Here is a 21,479-nt window from a genome sequence, read left to right on the forward strand (position 1 = left end):
TGAAAAAGGAAATTGGGCGATTACCTCCCAACAACAAATAATGTCCTGCAGGCGAGATTTTATCCCGTAGGGAAACCTGACTCTAAATCCGGGTTTTGTTCCCGCATTTTTGCTATATTGTATTTGTATTGTTATATCCACATCTTCTAAGTGTGCTGCAGAATATATTTGGTCATCTCTAAAGTGTTTGTTTTCTTGTTTTCTCTTCATCGTTTACTAGAAAAGAAAATCGCGTTAATACACAACAGCGTCCCTTCGAGACCGTAATATAAGCTCATTACGAAACACTAGCGCAACGCAACAACAGTAGCGAAAACGGAACACACAACACGCACCTTTACGCACTCCAAAGTGCGAACATTTGCAACCGTTTTTTTTTTTTTTTTGGTTGTGCTACTACGGAACTCTATGGAAACAAAAGTATGGGAAATTTGCGCGTGAGGCTTAACAGGGGCCTCACAGGGGCATTCAGTACGGTTCAGTTATAAAATGAATGGTTTCAAATTCGTAAAACGCAACTTAAAGCAAAACCAACTGAAATCAAGATTGGAAAGCCAATTCAAAATCGTAAAACAGCAGCTAATACTGTAGCAGCTAAATTGTAAGAAAATTACTGAAATGCGGCAGTTGTTCCAACATTGATTTCGGTCAGGCTTCCTTTACGTTGCGATTGACGAAATTGAAATCATCCATTTTATGTTGGAACTGAGCTGAAAATCCCTGTAATGGTACATGAGCGTGGTGATCCTTTTCATGTTCGACTTTACACAATTACGGAAATGGGCTGGATTTTTGCTGGATTTTTGTAAAACAATCAATCATTTGGAAACCATCCTAAAATCATAAAACAGAAATAAAAACTCTCATCCCCGCTTTTGGAACATGTCCCATATGGGGATAAAAATAACGCAAACTGATGAAGAGTCTTTCGAACATTCACACAAGCAGCCCGAGTTCATTACAAAGGTTTTAAGTATTTCAAATCCATCAATGGCCGTCGCACGCCAAATCGATTGGTTAAAAGATGTTATTACAAATATTTTGTCGTGTACTAATTAATACTTGCTGCTGCAACGCATCACACGGTGTTGCTCCTGTGTCCACAAATGTGTCTAAATTAAAACAAAACAAACATCAAACATAAAACCGGTAACACTACATAAAAGCCCCGTAAGCACCCAATGGTGCGCTAACGTTGATGTGGGCATAATCTAGTTTGATAAAAGAACAAAGCTAAATAGGTAAAATACCGCTCTATGGCACACACAGGTTCCTTAAATGCATCATCATACTCCTTCCATATCGTAACAAAACGATTCATTTTTACGCTGGTTTAGCAACAAACAAAACTCACAGATACACTTGACAAAACAGAAACGTTCGATCAAGAGACAAAGGTCCTTCGGTAGTAGTTAGTAAGTCAGATGTTATACACAACACAACAAGCAACACGTCGTCCTCTGCAAGGATTCCATGCACTAGCCACTTCGAAGCGTGTATACGTTGTATATGTGTGTAGGTGTATCGGGGAACTCGATCGCAACCGATCGCTGAATAGGGCTAACGAATAAAGTATCGTCCACAGCCGGGACTACCATTTGGTCAGTTCGTACTCGGGTAAGGAAACATTGTACGATCTAAAACGATAAAAGGAAGAGAAAACCGGAATCGGCATTGAGTAAACATACCAAAGACTTGCCGCCCAACAGGAAACGTACCTGAGCTTATGCTGTTCTGTTTCGGTTTAGGTGGTAGTTTTGGCGTCGTTTCACCGGGCGAAAAGCGTGGCGAGATGTTTGTACTAAAAGCGAATCTCTATTAGTACACAATTCATTTGTTCAATTTCTTTTTTCCTCAAGACTTCCACTTACCTGGCCCTTCGACAAAGTACATGAGGCAGCGGTTGCTGTTGCTGCTGTCCCGAGCTGGGTGAATTCTGTACTGATTTATTTTTGATCGCCGATGGGCTGCTACCGACCGACGTACCCGCCGAGGAACCGCTAGGACCGCTCGAATTCATCGTCGACGCACTACCACCGGAGGTGGCATTTACCGGCCCTGCCAGCACCGTACCAGCCGCGATCGTTGACAGTCCCGACAGCGAGCTCGAGGTGGCAATGTTGGGAATGTTTTCCTTCGCCGCCCGATCCATGGCCGAATTGCGACGCATCATGATCGTGCTGGTGTGGGGCAGCATTAGCAAACGCTGCTCAATACTGCTACTGTTGCTGCTGCTACTGGCCGTGGTACCGCCACCGCCACCGATGCTGCCATGCTGATTGTACTGGTTCAAATTGTCCCTGGTTAGCGTCGACGAGGAGGAGGACGATGACGTTGATTCATCCTTCTGGTACGTTTAACACAAATGGAAGAAATAATGCAAAATTAGCGTTGTGTGTTTAAATCGTTTTTAGACGGTAGGTCGTTTAAATCGTTTTACTAGTAGATCGTTAACCCAAGAAGAAGTAGACAAATCAGAAGAAGAAGAAGAAGAAGCTTACCGTATGCATCGAGGAATGGTTCCAGTTGGAGCTGTTCATTGCGAAACCACTACCAGCACCGGTAGTACCACCGCACGCTCCTGGGCTTTGTGTGTAGTTAAGGAGTAGCGTCGTACCGCTTTGGCCAGCGACTCCGAAATGATAGTGTGATTGGGGGTAAATCCTTGGTGGTATCGGAGGTGGACTAACGTCTCTCGGTGGTAGCTGTGATTGTATTCAAAAAATATATATATTACTTCATCATGTTACACCACACCAATCATCAACTCAAAGTCACTTACCGTCGGTGCATCCGGTGCTTGCCGTATTTGAGACGACTGGGACGATTCAATGGAAGATTCTTTTCGTTTAAACCTAGGAGGTAGTGGAGGCGCCAGGGGTGGTAGGACATTGTGTGTATTTGGTACGTTGACATGCGGTGAGATCGGGGTCGGACCAAAGTCGGCACTGTTCGGCAAGCCGGCGGCTCCTCCACTGCCGTCCCCAGTCGCAGCCCCACCACCGGTACTGCACTGCTGACACGGATGGCTACTGGTAGCGGATGGTGAAGCACTGCTACTACTGTTGTGCTGGATCGCGTACGAATGCACATTGCCCGGCCCACCGCCACCACCATCGACTATCGTCGTATCGGTGTGATGTTGTGTCGCAGGATGATGCTGGTGATGATGCTGGCAGGGTGGTGTCGTTCCCGCGGTGGGATGATTATGCTGGAGTTGGATTTTTGGACTGGAAGGAAATATGGGCGAATGTTCACAGGACGACGCTCGGCCGGTGGAATTCGTTGGCGGTGGTGGTACACCACTATTAGTGTTTGCGAAACTACAGAACGCAGTACCGCTGCCTGGGATGGTGTAAGTAAAATCACAGTTTTGATTTCTGCAACGGAGAGCAAAATAAACTTTTGTGAGAATTCCATATTATAAACGTATGGCATTTACTTACTTGATAGAATTGGATGTATTATGTCTAAAGTTACTGCTAGTACTGTTTGCGATGGATGTTGCAACGGTCGTCGTGTTGGCGAGTGTTGGAACGGTGGAGTTGCTGGTGCTACTACCACCACCACCACCACCACTACTACCCCCGTTAGCCCCGGCACCTGCACCAGAGTAAAGGGGCGGTGGAGGTGGTGGTGGATGCAATGGTTGCGGTTTGTCAGTCCGTGGACTGATTGCTGGTGGAATGTCGGGAGGATGGGCCATCGCCACCGTAGCAGCGGAATGCTGCTGTTGCACATTTCCATCGTTGTGCGAAATTGAAACAATACTGGCCGCAGACGAGGACGTTACTGAGCTTGCAGTACCGTAACCCGATGCTGTAAGCGAACACAAAAGAGCAAGTAGAATTATTATCTATCGGAATTATCCGCCTTAACGTTTAACAATATTCAGATTTAAATTAATTACTAGTGTGTACGGCACTCAGTAGGTGGAAAGGATGAAGATTAGATAAATGTTAAAGTAAAACCACAAAAAGAGGTTAAGGTGTGGTGAAAGACCGCAGAGAAAGGACAAATGGATTGTTGGAGCCATACTGTGTGCACCGCGGAAAGTTAGGAGCGGAAAAGGACATACAGGGGAACTTGAGAAAAGAGAATTATTGTGACACAGATTGTGCAGTGAAAGCATGTTTGCAGTCCAGGATCACCCTCAGATCGCATAAAACAGAAACACAAGAAAACTGAACGGAATTGGCAAAATATTTAAAGACAAAAGGATGACGAGAACGAGAACAACATAATAAAACATTTATTAAGAACAACATAATAAAACATTTATTAGGAATAAAAAGGAATCAAAAAAGGATTGGTGCGGGAGACAATCAATAGAACTATAAACAAGGAAACATCGACAGTTGTGGTGAAAATAAAATGTGATGGATGGAAATAAGCTTACCTTCACTACTGGAACCACTGTACAGGCTGCCCCCGATTGAATAGCTCGAAGCACCACCAGTCATCCCTCCAACAGTGCCCCCCGCAGAAGGCACCGTTGAACAGGACGAACCCGTCGATAAAAGCGTCGACATCGAGGCGGAAGGATAGCGTGGACTGGGCAACAGTTTGCCACCGTTGTAGCTACCGCTGCTTTCGGACAGGCAACCGCTACCCGTCAGCAGCTGATTCGTGTTGGTCAGTATAATACTGTCCGAGCGGCGCGGTATCTCCGGCGCCATCTGGTTGTCCCCGCCGGCCGTCGTTAGGTTCGCTATCGACTGCGATAAGCTCGGCTGATAGTGATGCGGTTGGTTGTAATGCGGATGACTATGGTGAAGGTACTGCTGCTGATGTGGATGGTGGTGCGCACTCTGATGTGAATACTGTGACGTACCTCCACTACTACCCATGCTACTGCTGGTACCTCCAACGATGGCACCACCTGTCTGACCGTGGCAGAAGTTGGATTGTTGCAGTAGCTGCTGCGCGAATTGTTGCTGCATTTGAAGTTGCTGCTGCTGCTGCTGATAGTACAGTGAGGATAGTGAGGACGTGCCGGAAGAGGACGAGTGAATGTTGACCGAGGCAAAGATGGAATAGTCGTGCACGGACGAGGACGATGAAGCCGGTGGTGACTGTTCGCCCGTATCACTGTTCGCCAGCAGCGACGTTTTGCTGTACGGTAGCGTCCCAGGCAGCGTCATCGACGAATTGGCGGAGCTGTTATTTCGCCTTGACGATGGCTTAATGCCGGGCGATTTCAGTGAAATGTCCGGCCATTTGCGAGGCTGTGGATGGGGAAGATCATTAGTATATGACTATTTCATTCATGGAGGAGATTCAAATTCGCAAATAACTAAATAATGTTTATAATATTTCAATAACCTTGGAGGACGGTTACTTTAATGGTTCAAGTTCTACCTTTGTAAAATATCATATAGAGTCAAAGTGTTTTCGTACTTGCACGTTTCCTTTTCAGACTTCTCTGAAGTTCCTCAAGGTAGTTTCCTTAGTCCTCTTTTATTTATCTTGTTTGTCAACGACTGTTCCTCCATCCTCCCTACCACTTGTTCGACTAAAATGTTCCTCTGTCTCGTTTGTGTGTTCGTCTTTGTAAATCTTCCTTCCTTTCCTCGTAATTCTTGTTATAACCTCTGATGGAAATTTGGGCAAGTGTGCCACGTTACGAAATTTGCAACTTACTTAAACAAGTTTTTTATAAGCAGAATTTGTTTTCATGGTCATTTTAAACTTAATTTTCATTTATTAATTAGTCTTATCAGACTTCTTAAAATGAATGCATGATACACTTACGAATTTCAACGGCTGGCGACAATTTTTCGGCTCTATCCGTTTGCTCTCTTCGTACAGATAGTTTTGAATCTCCGTTATGCTCATTCCTTTAAAAGGATCTAAATTTTCTAGAAAATGCTGCAAAACGAGACCGAGATACCCAAAGAAAAACATCCATTAGACAACATTCCCGGCAATAAAAGCCTTCAACAAAGCAAACAGACTTACCCTTATGCTAGGATCGACCTTTAAACAGTAAGGTTGATTCTGATATTGCTGTATTTCGCCCGTAATCTCGGCCACCCGTCTTCGCTTGGAGAAGTTTATCAGCTCGGTGTTGGGCAGAAAGTCCGGATTGCCCTCCTCTATGTGCAGAATGTTGGTAAGGTACATGCCGAAAAATGGCACACAGGGCGGGTTGATTGAGCGCAGTTTTTCCTGGTACTTTTTAAAGTGCGAGTTGTTCAGTTCGCGACATTCGCCCAACACCTGCTGATGGCGCTTCGGAATGTCCTCGAGCGTTAGCTTGAGCCGATGTACGGCCGCCCCTTGAAAGGCGGACACGATCGACAGTACGCCGTTGAAATTGTTTAGATCCTGAAGCACCATCATCACCTCGATTGCGCGACTTGCCATCGCAACGCGCTCTTCGAAGTTTTCTGCCTCGATTATCGATTTCTCGATCCACCGTGTAAACTGCAATCAAGGGTAAGAAGGCGATAGTGTAATGGTGTAACTTTTGGATTTTTTTTTCTTTTATACTTACATTTGTGGTGTGATGCATAATTTTCAATAAATTAGGACTAGTTGTTTCTTTATCCTTCCCCGTCCATACCGAGCCAACCAGTTCGGAAGGTTTGACCTGCAAAATGCATCAACATTGTAAAACTTCGAGCCTTCTGCTGCTTGCAAACTTCACTTTTGCCACTTACATTCTTGTACATCTCAAACTCCAACAGCGTCAACTGTCGGGCCAGCTCTAGCGGATGTAACATAAGCAGGTTGAATTCGTTCTCACTATTCAGCGGCAGATGATGCTCGATCGCCGGCGGACTGTGACCAAATGCGAATGTTATCTGCCGGTGATTGTCCTCGCTTTCATTCTGCAATCATAATCACAAACAAATTATTTAATCTCGAATTTAAGTATCAAATCAGCGAACTGCTTAAGAGCATCAAGGCGATTGACAAAAAAAGTATCTCGGCAGAAATTATGTATGTCTCCGAAATGTCTGTAGTTTTGATAACCGAGATTAGTTACTGCTATGGTTAAAGGATATGTTCGGCAAACATTATTACCCAAAATTCAGCTAAAAAATATACTTTACTGACATATTAGATTCAGGTTCAAGCCGACACTCACCTTCCGCTGAACAATCTTCATCACCGAATCAACCCACTTGCGCATCGATTTACCGCGCACCGTCTCCAGAAACCTTTCGAGCGACTCGAGCAGCTCCCCGTCTCGCTCAAAGTCGTAAAAATGATGATCGACCCAGTGCCGCAACACGTTTAGCACGCGAAACTGAACCGGCTGCACATACTCCTTCTTGTACCGCTTCCAATCTTCACGCTGTGAGTTTTTGTGAAACTTATCCGTATCTCCACCGGCCTGTTCCTTTTCCGCGGCCGGATCATACACGACAGCCGGATCGGGTATGTCGAAACGCTCGACCAACAGCTGCAAAAGCTCCTTCGGTGAACAAAACGACCGGTACGTAGTAAGAAACGTACGCACAAACATTGGATCCGCGTAAATGTGGTACGTTAAACGCTCGATAAGCTTGCATAGTGTGGCACCTTTAATCAACGGCACTCCGGTACCTTCCCGCTCTTCAAGCACAATATTCGAAGGGCTGTCCGGTACGGCAAACTTGTAAATCTCCGGGCTCGGCAACTTCAACGGATGTTTCTTCTCAATATCTAGCAAGATACTATCCAAGATGCGTTCCAGCATCGACTTGGTGTTCAGCATGATTAGGTCCGCCATCCAATCGTTCTTGTGCTGGGCGTTTTTGGTGATAAGTACAACGCTCTGCTGCTCCCGGGGCGATATCTCAAACGCGTGCTTCAGCTCGTCCGTATCGGGCCGATCGATGATTTCGACCTTCCGCATGAAAAACCGTTCTTTCTGCCGGTAATCGTAATTGTTTCCCGGCACTATCTGACGTCTCGCTTTGCACAGCACCAACAATCCGTCGAACAAAAACACTTTCCGTTCGGTTTGTCGCTTGCCAGAGCTTAGCTTTGCCAGCGTATCCTCGCGGATAAACTCGTTACAGCACTGGCCCACGTCCTTGTCCCAGTGTTCGACCGTGTTTTGAAGATCGCGCGTTTTCTCTATCGCTGACTGTCTCCGGGCACGGCTGTTTACACGGGTAAAGTATTCCCTGCGGGTGAATAATTGGAAAAGAAAAAACGTTAGTTAGCAGACGAAAAAAGCTGGCACTCAGAACTCACTTTGGCAGGAGCGATGAAATACTCTGTAGCTCGCACTGCAGCGGTTTCAGCAAGCCTTGCACCTGCTCGAAGCTCTCCTTGTCCTCCTGCGAGGGACTCAGCTGTAGTAAAACCTTAATATAATCCAAATATAACTGCGCATGCCCGATGGGCCCTAATAGTAGTTTTGGTAGGTAAAATTTGACCGCCTCCTTGAAACCATGTCCGGCTGACATCAGTGAACTGGCCTGCAATTTACAACAAAAATGGTTTTAAAAAATGCTTCTTTCCTGGAGTAGATTCTCCGTAGGTTCACATCTAGATCGGATCGATAACTACTACCTCCGGTCGTGCTAATAAATTGGCTAGTGCTTCCTTTGCAATCACCGATGTAATATCCATTGCATACTTGGCATACACGTCGAACTCAGCCGCTTCAGCCAGTTCTGCGAAGAGACAATTGTTATTAAAACCTCCCAATTCGCAACTCGAACGCCCGTCAGCGTACCTTCAAAACAGCTACCAATACACGGTGGCGTTTGTTCCTGGGACATTTCTATCACATCTTCGAGCGAGCCCAGCAACGTCACCGAAACTTCATAAATGTCTATTATGTTGGAAAATATTAAATCCAGCTCCTGCAAATGGAAAAGCCATTAACATTTCTTTCTATTCACGCCACTTACTTTTTGACCCTTAACCTATGGAAACTAGCATACTTACTTTTGGATCCTTAACTATCTTAACTAGTTCCTCCCGGAATACTCGGATGATCATGTGCAGATCTCGTTGATACTGTTTCTCGTCGTGGATCAGTTCCTTCACGACTTCCTCGTAGCTGAGGCTGGCACGTGGTGTCGGTGGAAGCGGACTCGGTGCCATCGAGTTGGAGCTTTCACCCTGATAGAACATATCCATCAGAACCTGTGGTTGATGAGGGGCGGGTGAAACACAACACAGCGATTAAACAACTTAAACTCCATTTTGTGGACAATCAAAACCAACAAACAAAAAAATCCATCGCATTGGAATTAGGCAACAGGTGAGAAGGGTCGTCTTAAAATACGGTCACTATTTCTAGTGCACAATTATAATAATAAAAGGGGACTTTTTTTTCTTGTTTTATGCATATTTGATGGCAGGCTTTTGGATGGATGATATAGACTTAAACTTAAAATAATAGCTTTAAATGTAGAGATACCGCCGAAACTACAAATCACAGTTCAAGCAATTGCAAAGGTTAAATGTGCACAGGTAATTTTATTTTCTAATGAATTGTGATGAAATGCACACTAATATCAGCTAAAAACTTAAATTATTTAATAAAATTACGCCATAATACATCAACAATAAATAAAATAACAATTTAGGAAGGAAAATTGATTATGAACCGAAACAATTAGGCCACATTAGGTCAAACATTGCAATGCACAACTCAAACGTAAGAATGTAAAATTGAAACAAACAACACAAAGCTAGTCCCAACGAAATAGTGTGAACATCATGGTTGATTTCTAGTAAGGCGCCATATCTGCGTAGTATAGCGGGACTTTGGTAATATCCCTTTTAACTTAAAGGTTGGTACATAGATAAATTAATAGACAACAAATGAAGGACCGAAGGACCTAAACTTTTTGGAGGGAAAGAAAATATTAAAAAAAGGGGAAACATTGTAGAATCATCCCTACCAATAAAAATTCTACTAATAAAACTGTCGGATATTAGCTACATACATAATTCAACACAGTCACTACTACATACATAAGAAATGCAGTACAAGTTAAAAATGAACATGAACCATATGGTACATATCTGTAATGTGATGTAATATTAAACTTAAAACGTGGCGTTTTGGCGTTGAAACTTCACCAAAATTACGACATAACGTTGAGCATTTATATTACGATTTAATATATTTTATTCTGCTACATGTTTATTCAAACCTTACTATTAATTTAAATTTATTTAAACCTTCAAACCTATTTTATTTACATTTCATTATTACGCTCCAGTGCCGTATTGTCAAACCTTCAAACCTACATACTTAAAATAATTGCAATTTATAGAAAAGACTAGTGCTCTGAGTATGATGGGATGACCCAGAACATGATGTCCAACATCCTCATTCGATCGAAAAATAAATTCGCTTAGTGACGTTTTCCTCAAAAGCAAATTGAATAAATAAGATTCTGTGATTAACGTGTTTGAAAAAACAACGAACAAAACGCCACAAATTAAATTATTCATCCGCTACAGACATTTATTTTCAGCATCTACTGTTTCAAATTGCGTTACCGACAAATAAGGACTATTTTTTCTGAATATATCCAAAGATGCACTACTGAGGTGGTCCCCACATCGAACTGTTTGCATACGTTCATGATCATGAGCCACAACAAAAGAAAACAATGGAGGAAATAGAGAAACATAAAATTGGCTACAACCTTCGAACCAAAGGAAACCCAAAAAAAAAAAACGTACGCAGAAAGTTACTACAGCCGAGATCCCATCCGTGTGGAAAATCTCTCATACACTACTGAACGCTATCAACACTACATGAAAAAGATAGTCAAGAACTATAGAGAGAGAGACATATCGACGGCAAAAGTAGAGGTAGAAGACGGGGACCAAATAAAATGATTGGTTGATGTGAGGTGATGTTGAATAATGTCAAAGGAACAGGGATGTTGCAGAAATAGGGCCTCTTTTTCAGTATACGTTTTATGTGGAGGAGTAGGAAAATCGGGAGGATGAGATACATTTTTCATTCATTTGCTTGTCATAAAGCAGTTAAAGAAGCGTTCCTTTTTTACTTCTTTCGATTAACACAAATATTTAGGGTAGGTGTAGGTTGGTGGGTAGAGGGGCAAGGAGAAGGGTGGATAATAAATCGTAATACATAATAATGAAATTGGACAATCTACGTACCACCTTTCGTTTTTGCAGATTTGATTTTTTTTATAGATTTTGAGGTTTTGTGATTTGTGAACGGAACGGCGGTTCCGTTTTGATTTTATGTTTGATTTCAGAGTTTCGGGTAGTCAGATTTGAAGAATGTATTTTTGTTTTTGTTTGCAAAGGTTTTTTTCAATAGTTTTGTTTTTGGTTTGTTGGGACAGCATGAAAAAAAAAAACATAAAATAACATTTTGTGACATATAGTAAACTGAGACACAAGAGAGTTGTGTGTGATATGTGAGAGGGAAAGAAATGTAAGGCCTGTGTTGTTCTTTGACCACACAGAAGGAAAAACTACCTTTAAAAAAAGGAATTCGTATTGAACAGAAACTCAATGACCAAAAAAAAAAAACACTGTTCATTTTAATTAAGAATGATCAGGAAAGAACAAAAAACAATTTAAAATTCTTATAAAAGCTGCACAATAAATTTAAACTAACTTATGGACGATTCTATACAATAATGCAGAACAAGCAACATATGCGAATTTCATATTTCTTTTCCGCCACAAAACTAAAAGCATCCATTTTTATATTATTATGGTTTGCGAATTCTATTTCAAATTTATAGCAGGTATACTATCTTGTATCACTTTCCAGAGCTTTGCATAGCAACAGGCGCATTATTATCGTACAAACAACCAGAACATAATGTGACATCCTGTGTAGTATCGGTCTCGCGATCCTTTAAACATCGTGCACTTAATATTCGAACTACTCTAGTTGCTAAATGATTCAATCATACTTCCATAACAAAGCGCTTTGCATGATTTTTGTGTTTTTTGTCTGCAAAACTGTTGATGAAAGCAGCAACGACGGCTATCAACTGTATTCATCAACCATAATATATCCAATTGCTCCAGGCTGAAGTAACAGAACATTCACAAATAGCGCTTCAATCAATTAATGATATTCTAAAATGTTTTGCTTCTCTACGTAGCAGCGCGTACTTTACAAAACAAAACATGAGCGGATGGGTGTTAAAATGACGATATTTTTCCTCTTTTTCTTAATGCCCTTTATGTACAAAAATGTAAGCATAGCTAACAAACAAATGACGGTAAAATAATATCTAAAAGCTGCTTTTGCTTCTGCGTAAAAAAACAGTTTCAGAGCAGTTATGTTTCGTTCTGTTCAAGATGTTTGTTGAAAATGGTAATTTTAATAGTTATAATAAAACCACATCTCAATTCAATGTGAAACTTGAAAAGATGCATTTTTTGCTTATAAATTTAATACTTTTTAATCAGATTCTGACCTAATTTTAACATGAAGCTCGATTGTTTCTGTTGCTATAATGTGTATTACCATTAAAAAAAAGCCAAAACGTTATTCAGCCCAAAGAAAAGGGAAAAAAAACAGATTATAAAATGGTAAAACAAAAGCAAACAATGAGCAAATAACATAAACCATTCTAAAACTATCAGAAACGAAATGAAGAGATAAACAATGGAACAATAGTGAAAAGAAAACATGTAAAAAGGAAAAACAAAAGTAGAAAAGCAAACAACACTAAGCAACAACGAGAAAGAGAAAATAATAGTGTTTGTGAGAAAGAGAATGAAAAAGGGACAGAGCTAAAGAGAGAGAGAGAGAGAGAGAGAGAGAGAGCGCGCGTGAAAGATAGAGAAAGAAAAATGCGTGAACAGTAAGCGGTGATGGAAAATCGTTGCAAACCTTATCAGCGCACATGGCGACCTCGATGTCCTCGCGGGTAATTTCGATATGGCGTATGTTCTTCACATAGTACCCGGCCAGCTTCAGGATGTCGGCGGATATGTACTCGAGAACGGCCACCAGAAACAGCGATACGGAACTGTCGATTTTGTACTGCAGTACCTCCTACAAAGACAGTTGGCATAAGTGTTAAATGAGAACTATCGAACCCAAAGTGCGCCTAAATGTAGGCAAATCCACCGCCAGTACAAGCTTACCTTCTGCAGGAGCGTATGCACACGATCAACTGGTAGCACCGGTTTCTTCTTCTTTGACTTGTCTATCGTTTCACGTGCCTCTCCTAGTGCCCACCTATCGATCGGGTTTGGAAAGGTACGGCTGATACGTTCCTCCACGTCCTGTAGAATGAAGCAAACAGAAAAGAGGGTAACCAATCAACGACACGTACACGACACACGATGGACAAAGAATTTCACGCCAACCAAGAAGGAAAACGGCTTAAAGGATCCTTGGTTAAGGTGAAGGGAGCATATTCCCTCACTTCTGGACCCATATGGCAATAATATGACTTCTGCCGGCAGTGCACTTTAATCGAGCGGGAATGAAAACAAAGGCGTCACCAAGCATCCAGCCCGAAGATGTGGATGTTTTATGCTACACACACTGTCCTCCGCATGGGTATGATGCTGCATTGCCCGGAAAGGGGACGCGCACTGTTATGCGGGATGCGGACTGTCATTCCATTTTGTGTGAATATGCCTCCGGGAGTTGCACCACAGGACGAGATGAAGTTTTACGCTTTTCCTGCCCGACACCACTGTGCACACCAGAAGGATGAAAGCAGGAAATGTCAATTAGGACATTCCCAGGCACCAACAAACCCACTGGATGATGCACGATCGCATCCTCTGGGCCGGCAGCAACCAGGCCGGTCTTCTTTAAATGTCAATGTGTTGCTGTTGCACAATATTGCTATCTTCTGGCCGCACCATCATCCGGCTCCTCATCCTAGGTTCGGTCGGAAACGGGAAGCGCATCTTCGAGGTCGCCAACACCCTGTTGCATCATATGCACTGGCGCGCTCACACACACACACACACACAACACACACTCAAACACAATCCTTCTGGTGGAGCATTCTTTATATGCATCAGCATATCCTCCGAACAGCTGGCAGGTGGAAAATGGGTGTGGGTCGCTTTCCCATACTTACCATTACCGTGTGCGGCGGTGGCTTCGCACACAGTGTTGCTAACAATCGCAGGCATAGGCTCTCGACGTACAGCAATGCATCCTCCCGGGCCTGCAGCGAAGGATGCACCTGCTCCAGCACCTACGTGGAAAAGGGTGAAACACAGAGAAAACAAATATGAAAACCATATTGAAATTGGGGTAAGGTACTGGGTAGCTTTGGTATAGTAAACTTCATTGAACTTAAATTAATGCAAAGCAGTTATTTCTTTTTTCATGGTTGCCTAATTCTTTGGCTTCTTTGGCTCTACAAACTTCAGAGGCGTTGTGGCCGGTACCATTATTACTGACTTTCTTTAACCTAAGTTTACCCGTAGCTGGGGATAGTCGAAGTCTTTTCTGGGATTCGACGACCAACAGGGACTCGATACCCGTTTGTGTCGTGTCGGAAGAGTGGCACCGCGCCTAGAACACCGCGCAGCTGGTGCCTATAGGGCCTAAAAGCAAATAACTAATTTTTGAAGTCCTTAATAGCTTAAATAGGGGCGGACTGGTGGTGTAGGCGACAGCGGCGCCGGTCATCAAACGGCAGGTCTGAGGTGCATATCCCATCTGGACCGTTATAAAATAGTACAAAACATTAGTTTGAAAACAACAGTACAACTGTAACTATCTTTATCATGACATGATAACTAATTTATGAGAAAATGACAGAGAAAAAAATCTACCAGGGTTACCTACGGTAAACTAGAGACGGTTACATGTTGGAGCAGACTTTACATCTAATAATAAACCCATCCCATTATTAAATGGGACCGATGATAACTTAAACCAGTTATTTATATGTATTTTAACGTCTCGACGCTAAAATGCTGCTGGCTTTTGCATACAAACTGTCAATCAAAACTAGTCAAAAGGGTCAAAAGCATTGGATTTTTGTCGAACAAAAAACCAGCTTCGAACAAATGTCCGAAAAACCGTTTGTTTTGATTGTATTCGGGCTGTCCCGGTGCCGGATAAGGCATCAGGGGCGCCGGTCTTTAGTCTTTAGAGGACGGACTGTTCAACTATGTGATATCAACAAGTGTAGTAAACTATGCGACGGCCGTGTTGAATGAACCCGCCCGAACGAAATTGGAATTGAAAAACACGCCAAAGTCATTACAGCAGTTTTTACAGGAAGCGCAATTAATCGAGACCAAATTGAAAAGACCAAATTGATGGTGGCACCATCAGCGGCCCTACTAAGAAATCCGGAACTACGTGCCGGGGTGATGTAAGGATAGGTGACCGCAAATTTGAAGTCGTCCAAAACTTCACCTACATCGGGTCAAAAGTCAGCACCGAAAACAGCATAGAGACGGAGTTGCGTGCTAGGATTCTGGTGGCCAGCCGGTCATTCTACAGCCTGAGGAAATACCTCACCTCAAAAAACCTGTCGCGACGATCAAAACTGGGACTGTATCGTAACTTTATAGTCCCAGTACTCACATACGCCTCTGACACATGGACCCTGTCCAAAACAGACGAAGCCCTCTTAGCCGCGTTAGAGAGAAAGATGCTCAGAAGGATCGTTGGTCCCGTATGTGTAGAAGGACAATAGATCAGCCGCTACAACGACGAGCTGTACGAACTTTATGACGACCTCAACGTCGTGTAGCGAATAAGGCTCGCCAGGCTCCGATAAGCTGGCCATGTTATACGCATGGCACCGGACGACCCACCTCAGATAGTCCTTTTAGGCCGTCCACACGGACAGAGGAGGCGTGGTAGGCCCAGATTGAGGTGGGAGGATAAAATGTCAACATCTTCCCCTTGGACAAAACAATTGCAACTTCGCGTATTGTTTGCCAAAATTAAATAGGCTATCAATATTTTTTTGCAAATCCTTTGTTTTCAATTTCAGCCTTGCATCTGCGAGGCGTTGATTCGATCAGGTGGTCAAAGAAGTTTTGTGGAATTGCTGCTGCCCACGCTGCTTTTTGGTTTGTGCAAACAACTAATCCTTGCGTCGAACACCTTCACGATCTCCTACAGGTTCTCTCTAGGGTTCAGTTCCGGAGATTGGGGCGACCAGTTCATCCCCATGATTTCATTATTCTTAAACCACTCTTTGACCACTTGGCGGTGTGCTTGGGACCGTTGTCTTGTTGGAATATCCATTTTAATAGCATATTCCATTCAGCACAAGGCAGCATTGTCCGCCATTTCTGCACATCCTAGTCAATATGAGATTTAGCAAGATTTGAAAGGATCCTTTTTCATGCTTCGTACGATCATAGCGTCCTCTCTTGGACCGTATGGACCGTAGTCTTTCCACCTCTATTGTGTACATTAAAACCCCATTTTTTCTTGGTGGCAAAATTTATAATTTATATCGACAGCAATACAGATGAGGAATGCACAACAAACACTCGACAGAACAAACTGTTTTGTACTTGTCTATTTGTTCCAAACTTACAATCAATTATTTTACCTTTTCTCAATACACATCCCAATCGATGATTGCTAATTACTAAAAAATTTAAAGGAAATTTGATTTCAAAAAAATGCGTTACTTCTTCAAAACATTATGATCGATCGATAAAGCCCTTTTTTCATTTAAGTCATTCATTAGGTGTTAAGTCAGGTGTGTATGCATATTTATATACACCGGTATCATCACAATCATCATCATCATCATCATCATCATATCAAAACAATTCATATCTTGTTGCATATATTGCATATCTTCTGAAATAACCCGCAACAACAATAAACCCCTTTTCGTCACACCGATAAACCCCTTTCAACTACCACCATTTTTCTCACAGCCTGAAACCCCGTCACAACATAAAAAGAAATCCCCGTGACATATGAAATTAGCCCGCACGGGGATTGGATGGGAAGGACGGTTCACGCTATCTCCTCACGGGGCGCTGCCAGTGATGGGTTTTACGGAGCGCGCAGATAAACACGCAAACCAATAGATTGCATTCGCGGCTTTTCGACAGTATGTTTTGCAACCGATTCGCGCGCCCGCCCAGTGTGACGAATGCAGATGGTTACGGAACAGAAAAGGGGGGGGGGGGGGGGGGGGGGGGAAACAACCCGAGAAGCGACCGGCACTGACTCAACAATCAATGTTTTTCGAATTGTCAGTGAGTCACGGTGGATTTGAGATAGCATCAACACGCTCCCCAAATACCCTCCCCCCTATTGATTGTCCACCCACGGGAGTGTTTCATCGTGGTGTTGTGTGTGTGTGTGTGTCACTTGCCGTAATTCTCACTGGCTGGCCGCATGTAGTGTGAGGATTGTTTGGACAACATTTGGTTGGTTCTAGCATGTGCTTATGACGCATAGTTTGGGGCATGATTAGTACGTTCATGAGCATCAAACTGTTTTTTTTTTTTTTGTGGAGAATATTCTAAAGCATTACTGCCCGGTTTTTTCTCTCTAAAATGTTGGAATTCTTTGACAAATCTGGCCTAAAATTCAAATGGAAACATTGATGCAGCGCTTACGTTTAGTACAGGCAGTGGAGGGTTTTGGCTTTACGCGGACTGAGCGGCTGCGGGGAGTACAACGGACCACGAATTTATAAAAAAGACTTCCCCACTTTCAGCAGATTCAATGTGTGACAGACTTGACTCCAACTTTCACTCAGCTTAGTGCCTCTCTGAGGGCTAAATCCACAGGCCATTAGATCTTCTTCTATTAGGCTACGCCAGCCATCGAACGACCGAAATAGACTTCCCTCATGCGTTATTGCACTTTTTATAAGAACGTCTTCTTTTTCTTCTACTTGGCGTAACGACCTCTAAGGTCATGCCGGCCATCGAAATGGCTTTCTAGACTGCCGGCAGGACCGGGGTTCAAATCCCATCCGGACCGTCATCCCGTAGTGAGGACTGACTAACCAACTACGTGGTATCTGCAGTCGTATCGTATCCCAATTGGTTCAAAGCGAATAGATTTCCATCAGATCGAATTCCTATCGAATCAATTAGCAATTAGCATCCACTCTGATTCGAATCTTTACGAGGATTGAATCTTCGAAACTTCCGATTCCCAAATCTTTAGACACTAGTTTGGTGATGCAGACATAATCTTACCGGTGGAGAAATCCGAGAAACATATGATATAGCAACAGCACGCGATACGGTGCACGTCAAATAGATTTCCCACTAGAAGTTTACTCGTTGGTGATCAGTTTAGCACTAGGCATAAGGAAATTCATTGAAAGGATTAAATGGAATCCAACCGGCCGGAGATCTGATATAAACAGACTTGGAGAAATACAGACCTGGATCCAGTTTCCAAGACTCACCATAACTTAACAGCGTGCCTGGAACCGGACGATCCAGGAAATAAGAGTATCAGGCTTGATAATTAAGTATTGCAGTCTTAAGGAGAGCGTTGTTCACACCGAAGGACCGGGAATCAAACAGCCATTTTAGTTAAGCCAAAAAAAAGAGGAAGTTTTTGAAGGCATATTCTCTTCTTCTTCCTCCAGCACCATAGGATCAGGAGGGTCTTAGACTACCATTTTTGTCTTCCTGGCTTCGATTTTATCCGTAGCTGGGGATTGTCCCATATGTAGTATTCCAAATGTTCCAATCCCATCGTATGAAAGACCTCAGCCACTGGGATGAAATTTGTTTTGAAAATTCTTCGAAACAGTACTTGTCCAGTGTCGCCCAAGTGATTTAAGCAATTAAAGGGTGCCCCCGAATTTACAGGTAAAAGCGCAAAAGCATTGTGCACAAAATGGTGCCACCTTACATGGCCGAAATCCTAGTCCTGTCGATCAACAGTTGGACCGAGAAAATTGCAAAAGCGTTCAAGCGATCGCGGCTCAAAAACTGGGCACATCAAAATGGAACATCCAACGTGCCAAGGTTAGATTGAATTTGAAAACGTATAAGAAAACAAAACAAACCTAAACGGAGCACAAAGCAGGACGCATGCGTTACATATCGGGCTCGGAAGCTGTACGACAAGAGGCTGTGTCGCCAGTCCTCATTCATCGTGTGATTGACGATGAGTCGCACGTAAATTTTGACTACAAAACTCTTCCGTGTACCGTAACTCTTCGCTACCAATAAATCTGGGAGTATTTGAATTGCCGTTTGCTGCCCATGATACGAAATTATGCACAGGTCCAGTGTTGTTTTGGCCGGATTTGTTGCCTCTGTTCACTATGCCAAAGACACGATCGCATGGTATGAAGAACGTGCGGTACGGTACGTGCCGAAAGAAATGAATCCCTCGAACTGCCCTGAAGCCACAGACCGATTGAGTTATTTTGGGGCGCTAACCAAGGCATACTTGAAAAAGCATTTTAAAGCTGCGGAGAACATCGACAGTTTTTAAAAAGACTGAAAGAAGGTGTCGAAAATCCTTTGGGACAAGTCTGTGCTGAACCTGACGAGAGACGTCAGATCAAAAGTGCGATCATAAGGATATGATTGAATTTTTTATTTTATCAAACTTTTAGTTTATCAGTTTATCAAATAAACATTCAGTTTCTAAAACAGGGTTTATTTTTGCTAAATTTTTAATCGTGCTTATACTTTCGGGGGTACCCTTTAGTACCATAGCTTAGAAAAACAGTCAGTCCCAAAAATCCCAAAATTGGCCGATACTTACCTTCCGCAACGATGAGATGAACAAGCCCCTCCATTTGGCCGCATTTTCTGCATTCTCGAAATCGTAATCAGCCGCATCCGTGATCGATACGTGCGAACTGCCAGAGAACATACTTTAGCCTTCGGCACCGATCCAGTGCATTCGCCCAAGAAGCAGCAGCAACAGACACATATATAATCCCGTGCTTTTTTTTTGTTGTCTTATGCCGAGGCTCGGCCGGGTGTGAACTAATGCGTGTTTATAGGGCTGTTCCCACCACTCCCACCTCTCTCCCTAGCTTTTCTCCTGTTGTACCTGGGTTTGTTGTGGATTTCTATTTCTCGCCGATGTACTTTTGTGTTGTTTCGTTTCAACAACTGCTAACGCCCGCAAGTAGGCTATAGCATCACCGTTGCTAATGCCTACAAGTCTCTTCGCACGATGCACGTTTTGTTTCAATTGCAAAACTCAAGTAAATGCACGCTTTTTTATACACTTTTTCACACTTGGTGAGATCTTTAGATCAGACTTTTTTTCTTCTTTTGGGGGTGCAACAGTGATTTACATTAGACATTTGATTGGTTTTTAACGATATTTTCTTTTTCTTTTTTTAGGAACTGTATCACACACACACATACACACACACACACAGAAAAACACGAATATTCACCCGAATGTCGGATGGTTTTGCACTATTGCACTTAAGCTTTTTCGCAACATAACGCACATACACGCACAAACACACTCTCGCAATTTCGCTACAAGCTGGTGCAGCCACACTCACTCACATACACACTAACACACGGATACGGTTTTGCGTAGGTGATGCGATGTTTTTCGGTGAAGTTTTCCACACGACGGTCAGGGCATGGGAACCGCTCAGAAGAAGCCACGATACGCTTTTTACACGTGAAGAAGCCGCAACCGGCACTGCTGTAGCATGATCACCACCAACATACAAACACAACGCAACGCGCGCATCATCCTCGGGAAAGGGGACCGTATCATCCGTGGATGGTGGAACCTGCCCGCTGCACCATTGTCGTCGAGTGCATCGATGCTGCGACAACACTGACAACACGCTGGCTAGAGCTGCTTCTGCTGCTGCTGTTGCTGCTACTGCTAAGCGCCATTAAAACCGCGGCTTATTGTTATTGATTGTGGCAGCGATAAACATTTTCTCTGTGGTGGGGTGATTTTCGCGCCCAGAAAAAAATGCTGGTAGAATCAGAGGGAAAAAAGAAACTTTTATTAGTTAAAATAGCTAAGGTAAGTTTAATGCAATTAATTCATTGCTCTATGCTCAATCGTCTAAGCTACAACTACGAGCCAACTTTGATCGTTTGCACCTTTTCTCTATACAACTATATGCAAGCACTTGGTCGAATGCGCAATGTAGAAGCACGACGAATGGTGTGCCCTTTGCACACATGTCTACTATTTTCTAGCTCTTTGCGCCCAGCCTCTTTTTTCAATACCGTCATCGCGCTAAAGACACGAGGCACAATTGTTTTTTCAGCCGTTTTTCTCCCGCGGTAACACAATAAAGTTGTCGGGCAAATGATTAAAATAAAAGAACACAAGAATAACGCACGAGGGAGCGCACAACCAGAGGAAAATCGCAGACTGCGTATCTTGGGTCGGTGAGAAGCACTAGACGAAAACAACAGGAAACCAATGCATACTACGCTTTACAGGGTGGTGCATATGAAGTGTGTAACAAATTGTTCAACTGTCATATCTGTCAATTTGTATATTAGTAGAAACGTTACCTGAGAACAAGAAAACAAAAGCGAATGAAGCCACTAAGGCCTTAAAAGCTAATAACAATATTTTCCCAAATATTAGTATATATTAGTAATTAAATTAT

General features: G+C 43.1%; 1 protein-coding gene across 1 annotated transcript; it reads right to left on the bottom strand.

Annotated features, from left to right (window-relative positions):
- Positions 1-1,559: 1,559 nt before the first annotated feature.
- LOC126565772 (protein son of sevenless) lies at positions 1,560-19,831 on the bottom strand. Its single transcript, XM_050222980.1, has 20 exons — positions 19,631-19,831; positions 14,019-14,138; positions 13,063-13,203; positions 12,806-12,970; positions 8,896-9,096; positions 8,681-8,810; positions 8,512-8,618; positions 8,194-8,420; positions 7,097-8,123; positions 6,666-6,836; positions 6,500-6,595; positions 5,962-6,429; positions 5,755-5,871; positions 4,400-5,228; positions 3,447-3,819; positions 2,783-3,380; positions 2,502-2,705; positions 1,872-2,347; positions 1,719-1,801; positions 1,560-1,637 (listed from the first exon to the last, which is right to left on the bottom strand). The coding sequence occupies exons 1-20, from the start codon at positions 19,739-19,741 to the stop codon at positions 1,603-1,605; spliced, it is 5,679 nt and encodes a 1,892-aa protein (XP_050078937.1). The 5' UTR covers positions 19,742-19,831; the 3' UTR covers positions 1,560-1,602.
- Positions 19,832-21,479: the final 1,648 nt, after the last annotated feature.

The sequence above is a fragment of the Anopheles maculipalpis genome, chromosome 3RL (assembly GCF_943734695.1).
Source record: "Anopheles maculipalpis chromosome 3RL, idAnoMacuDA_375_x, whole genome shotgun sequence".
NCBI lineage: Eukaryota > Metazoa > Arthropoda > Insecta > Diptera > Culicidae > Anopheles > Anopheles maculipalpis.

Bases quoted from the DNA above. Each gene is read 5' to 3' on its own strand.
- LOC126565772 (XM_050222980.1), bottom strand. From the start codon at position 19,741: ATGTTCTCTGGCAGTTCGCACGTATCGATCACGGATGCGGCTGATTAC. The intron at 8,811-8,895 runs GTAAGTATGCTA...TTCCATTTGCAG, and splicing joins AGATAGTTAAGGATCCAAAA to GAGCTGGATTTAATATTTTC. The intron at 3,820-4,399 runs GTAAGCTTATTT...GTTCGCTTACAG, and splicing joins CAGTGGTTCCAGTAGTGAAG to CATCGGGTTACGGTACTGCA.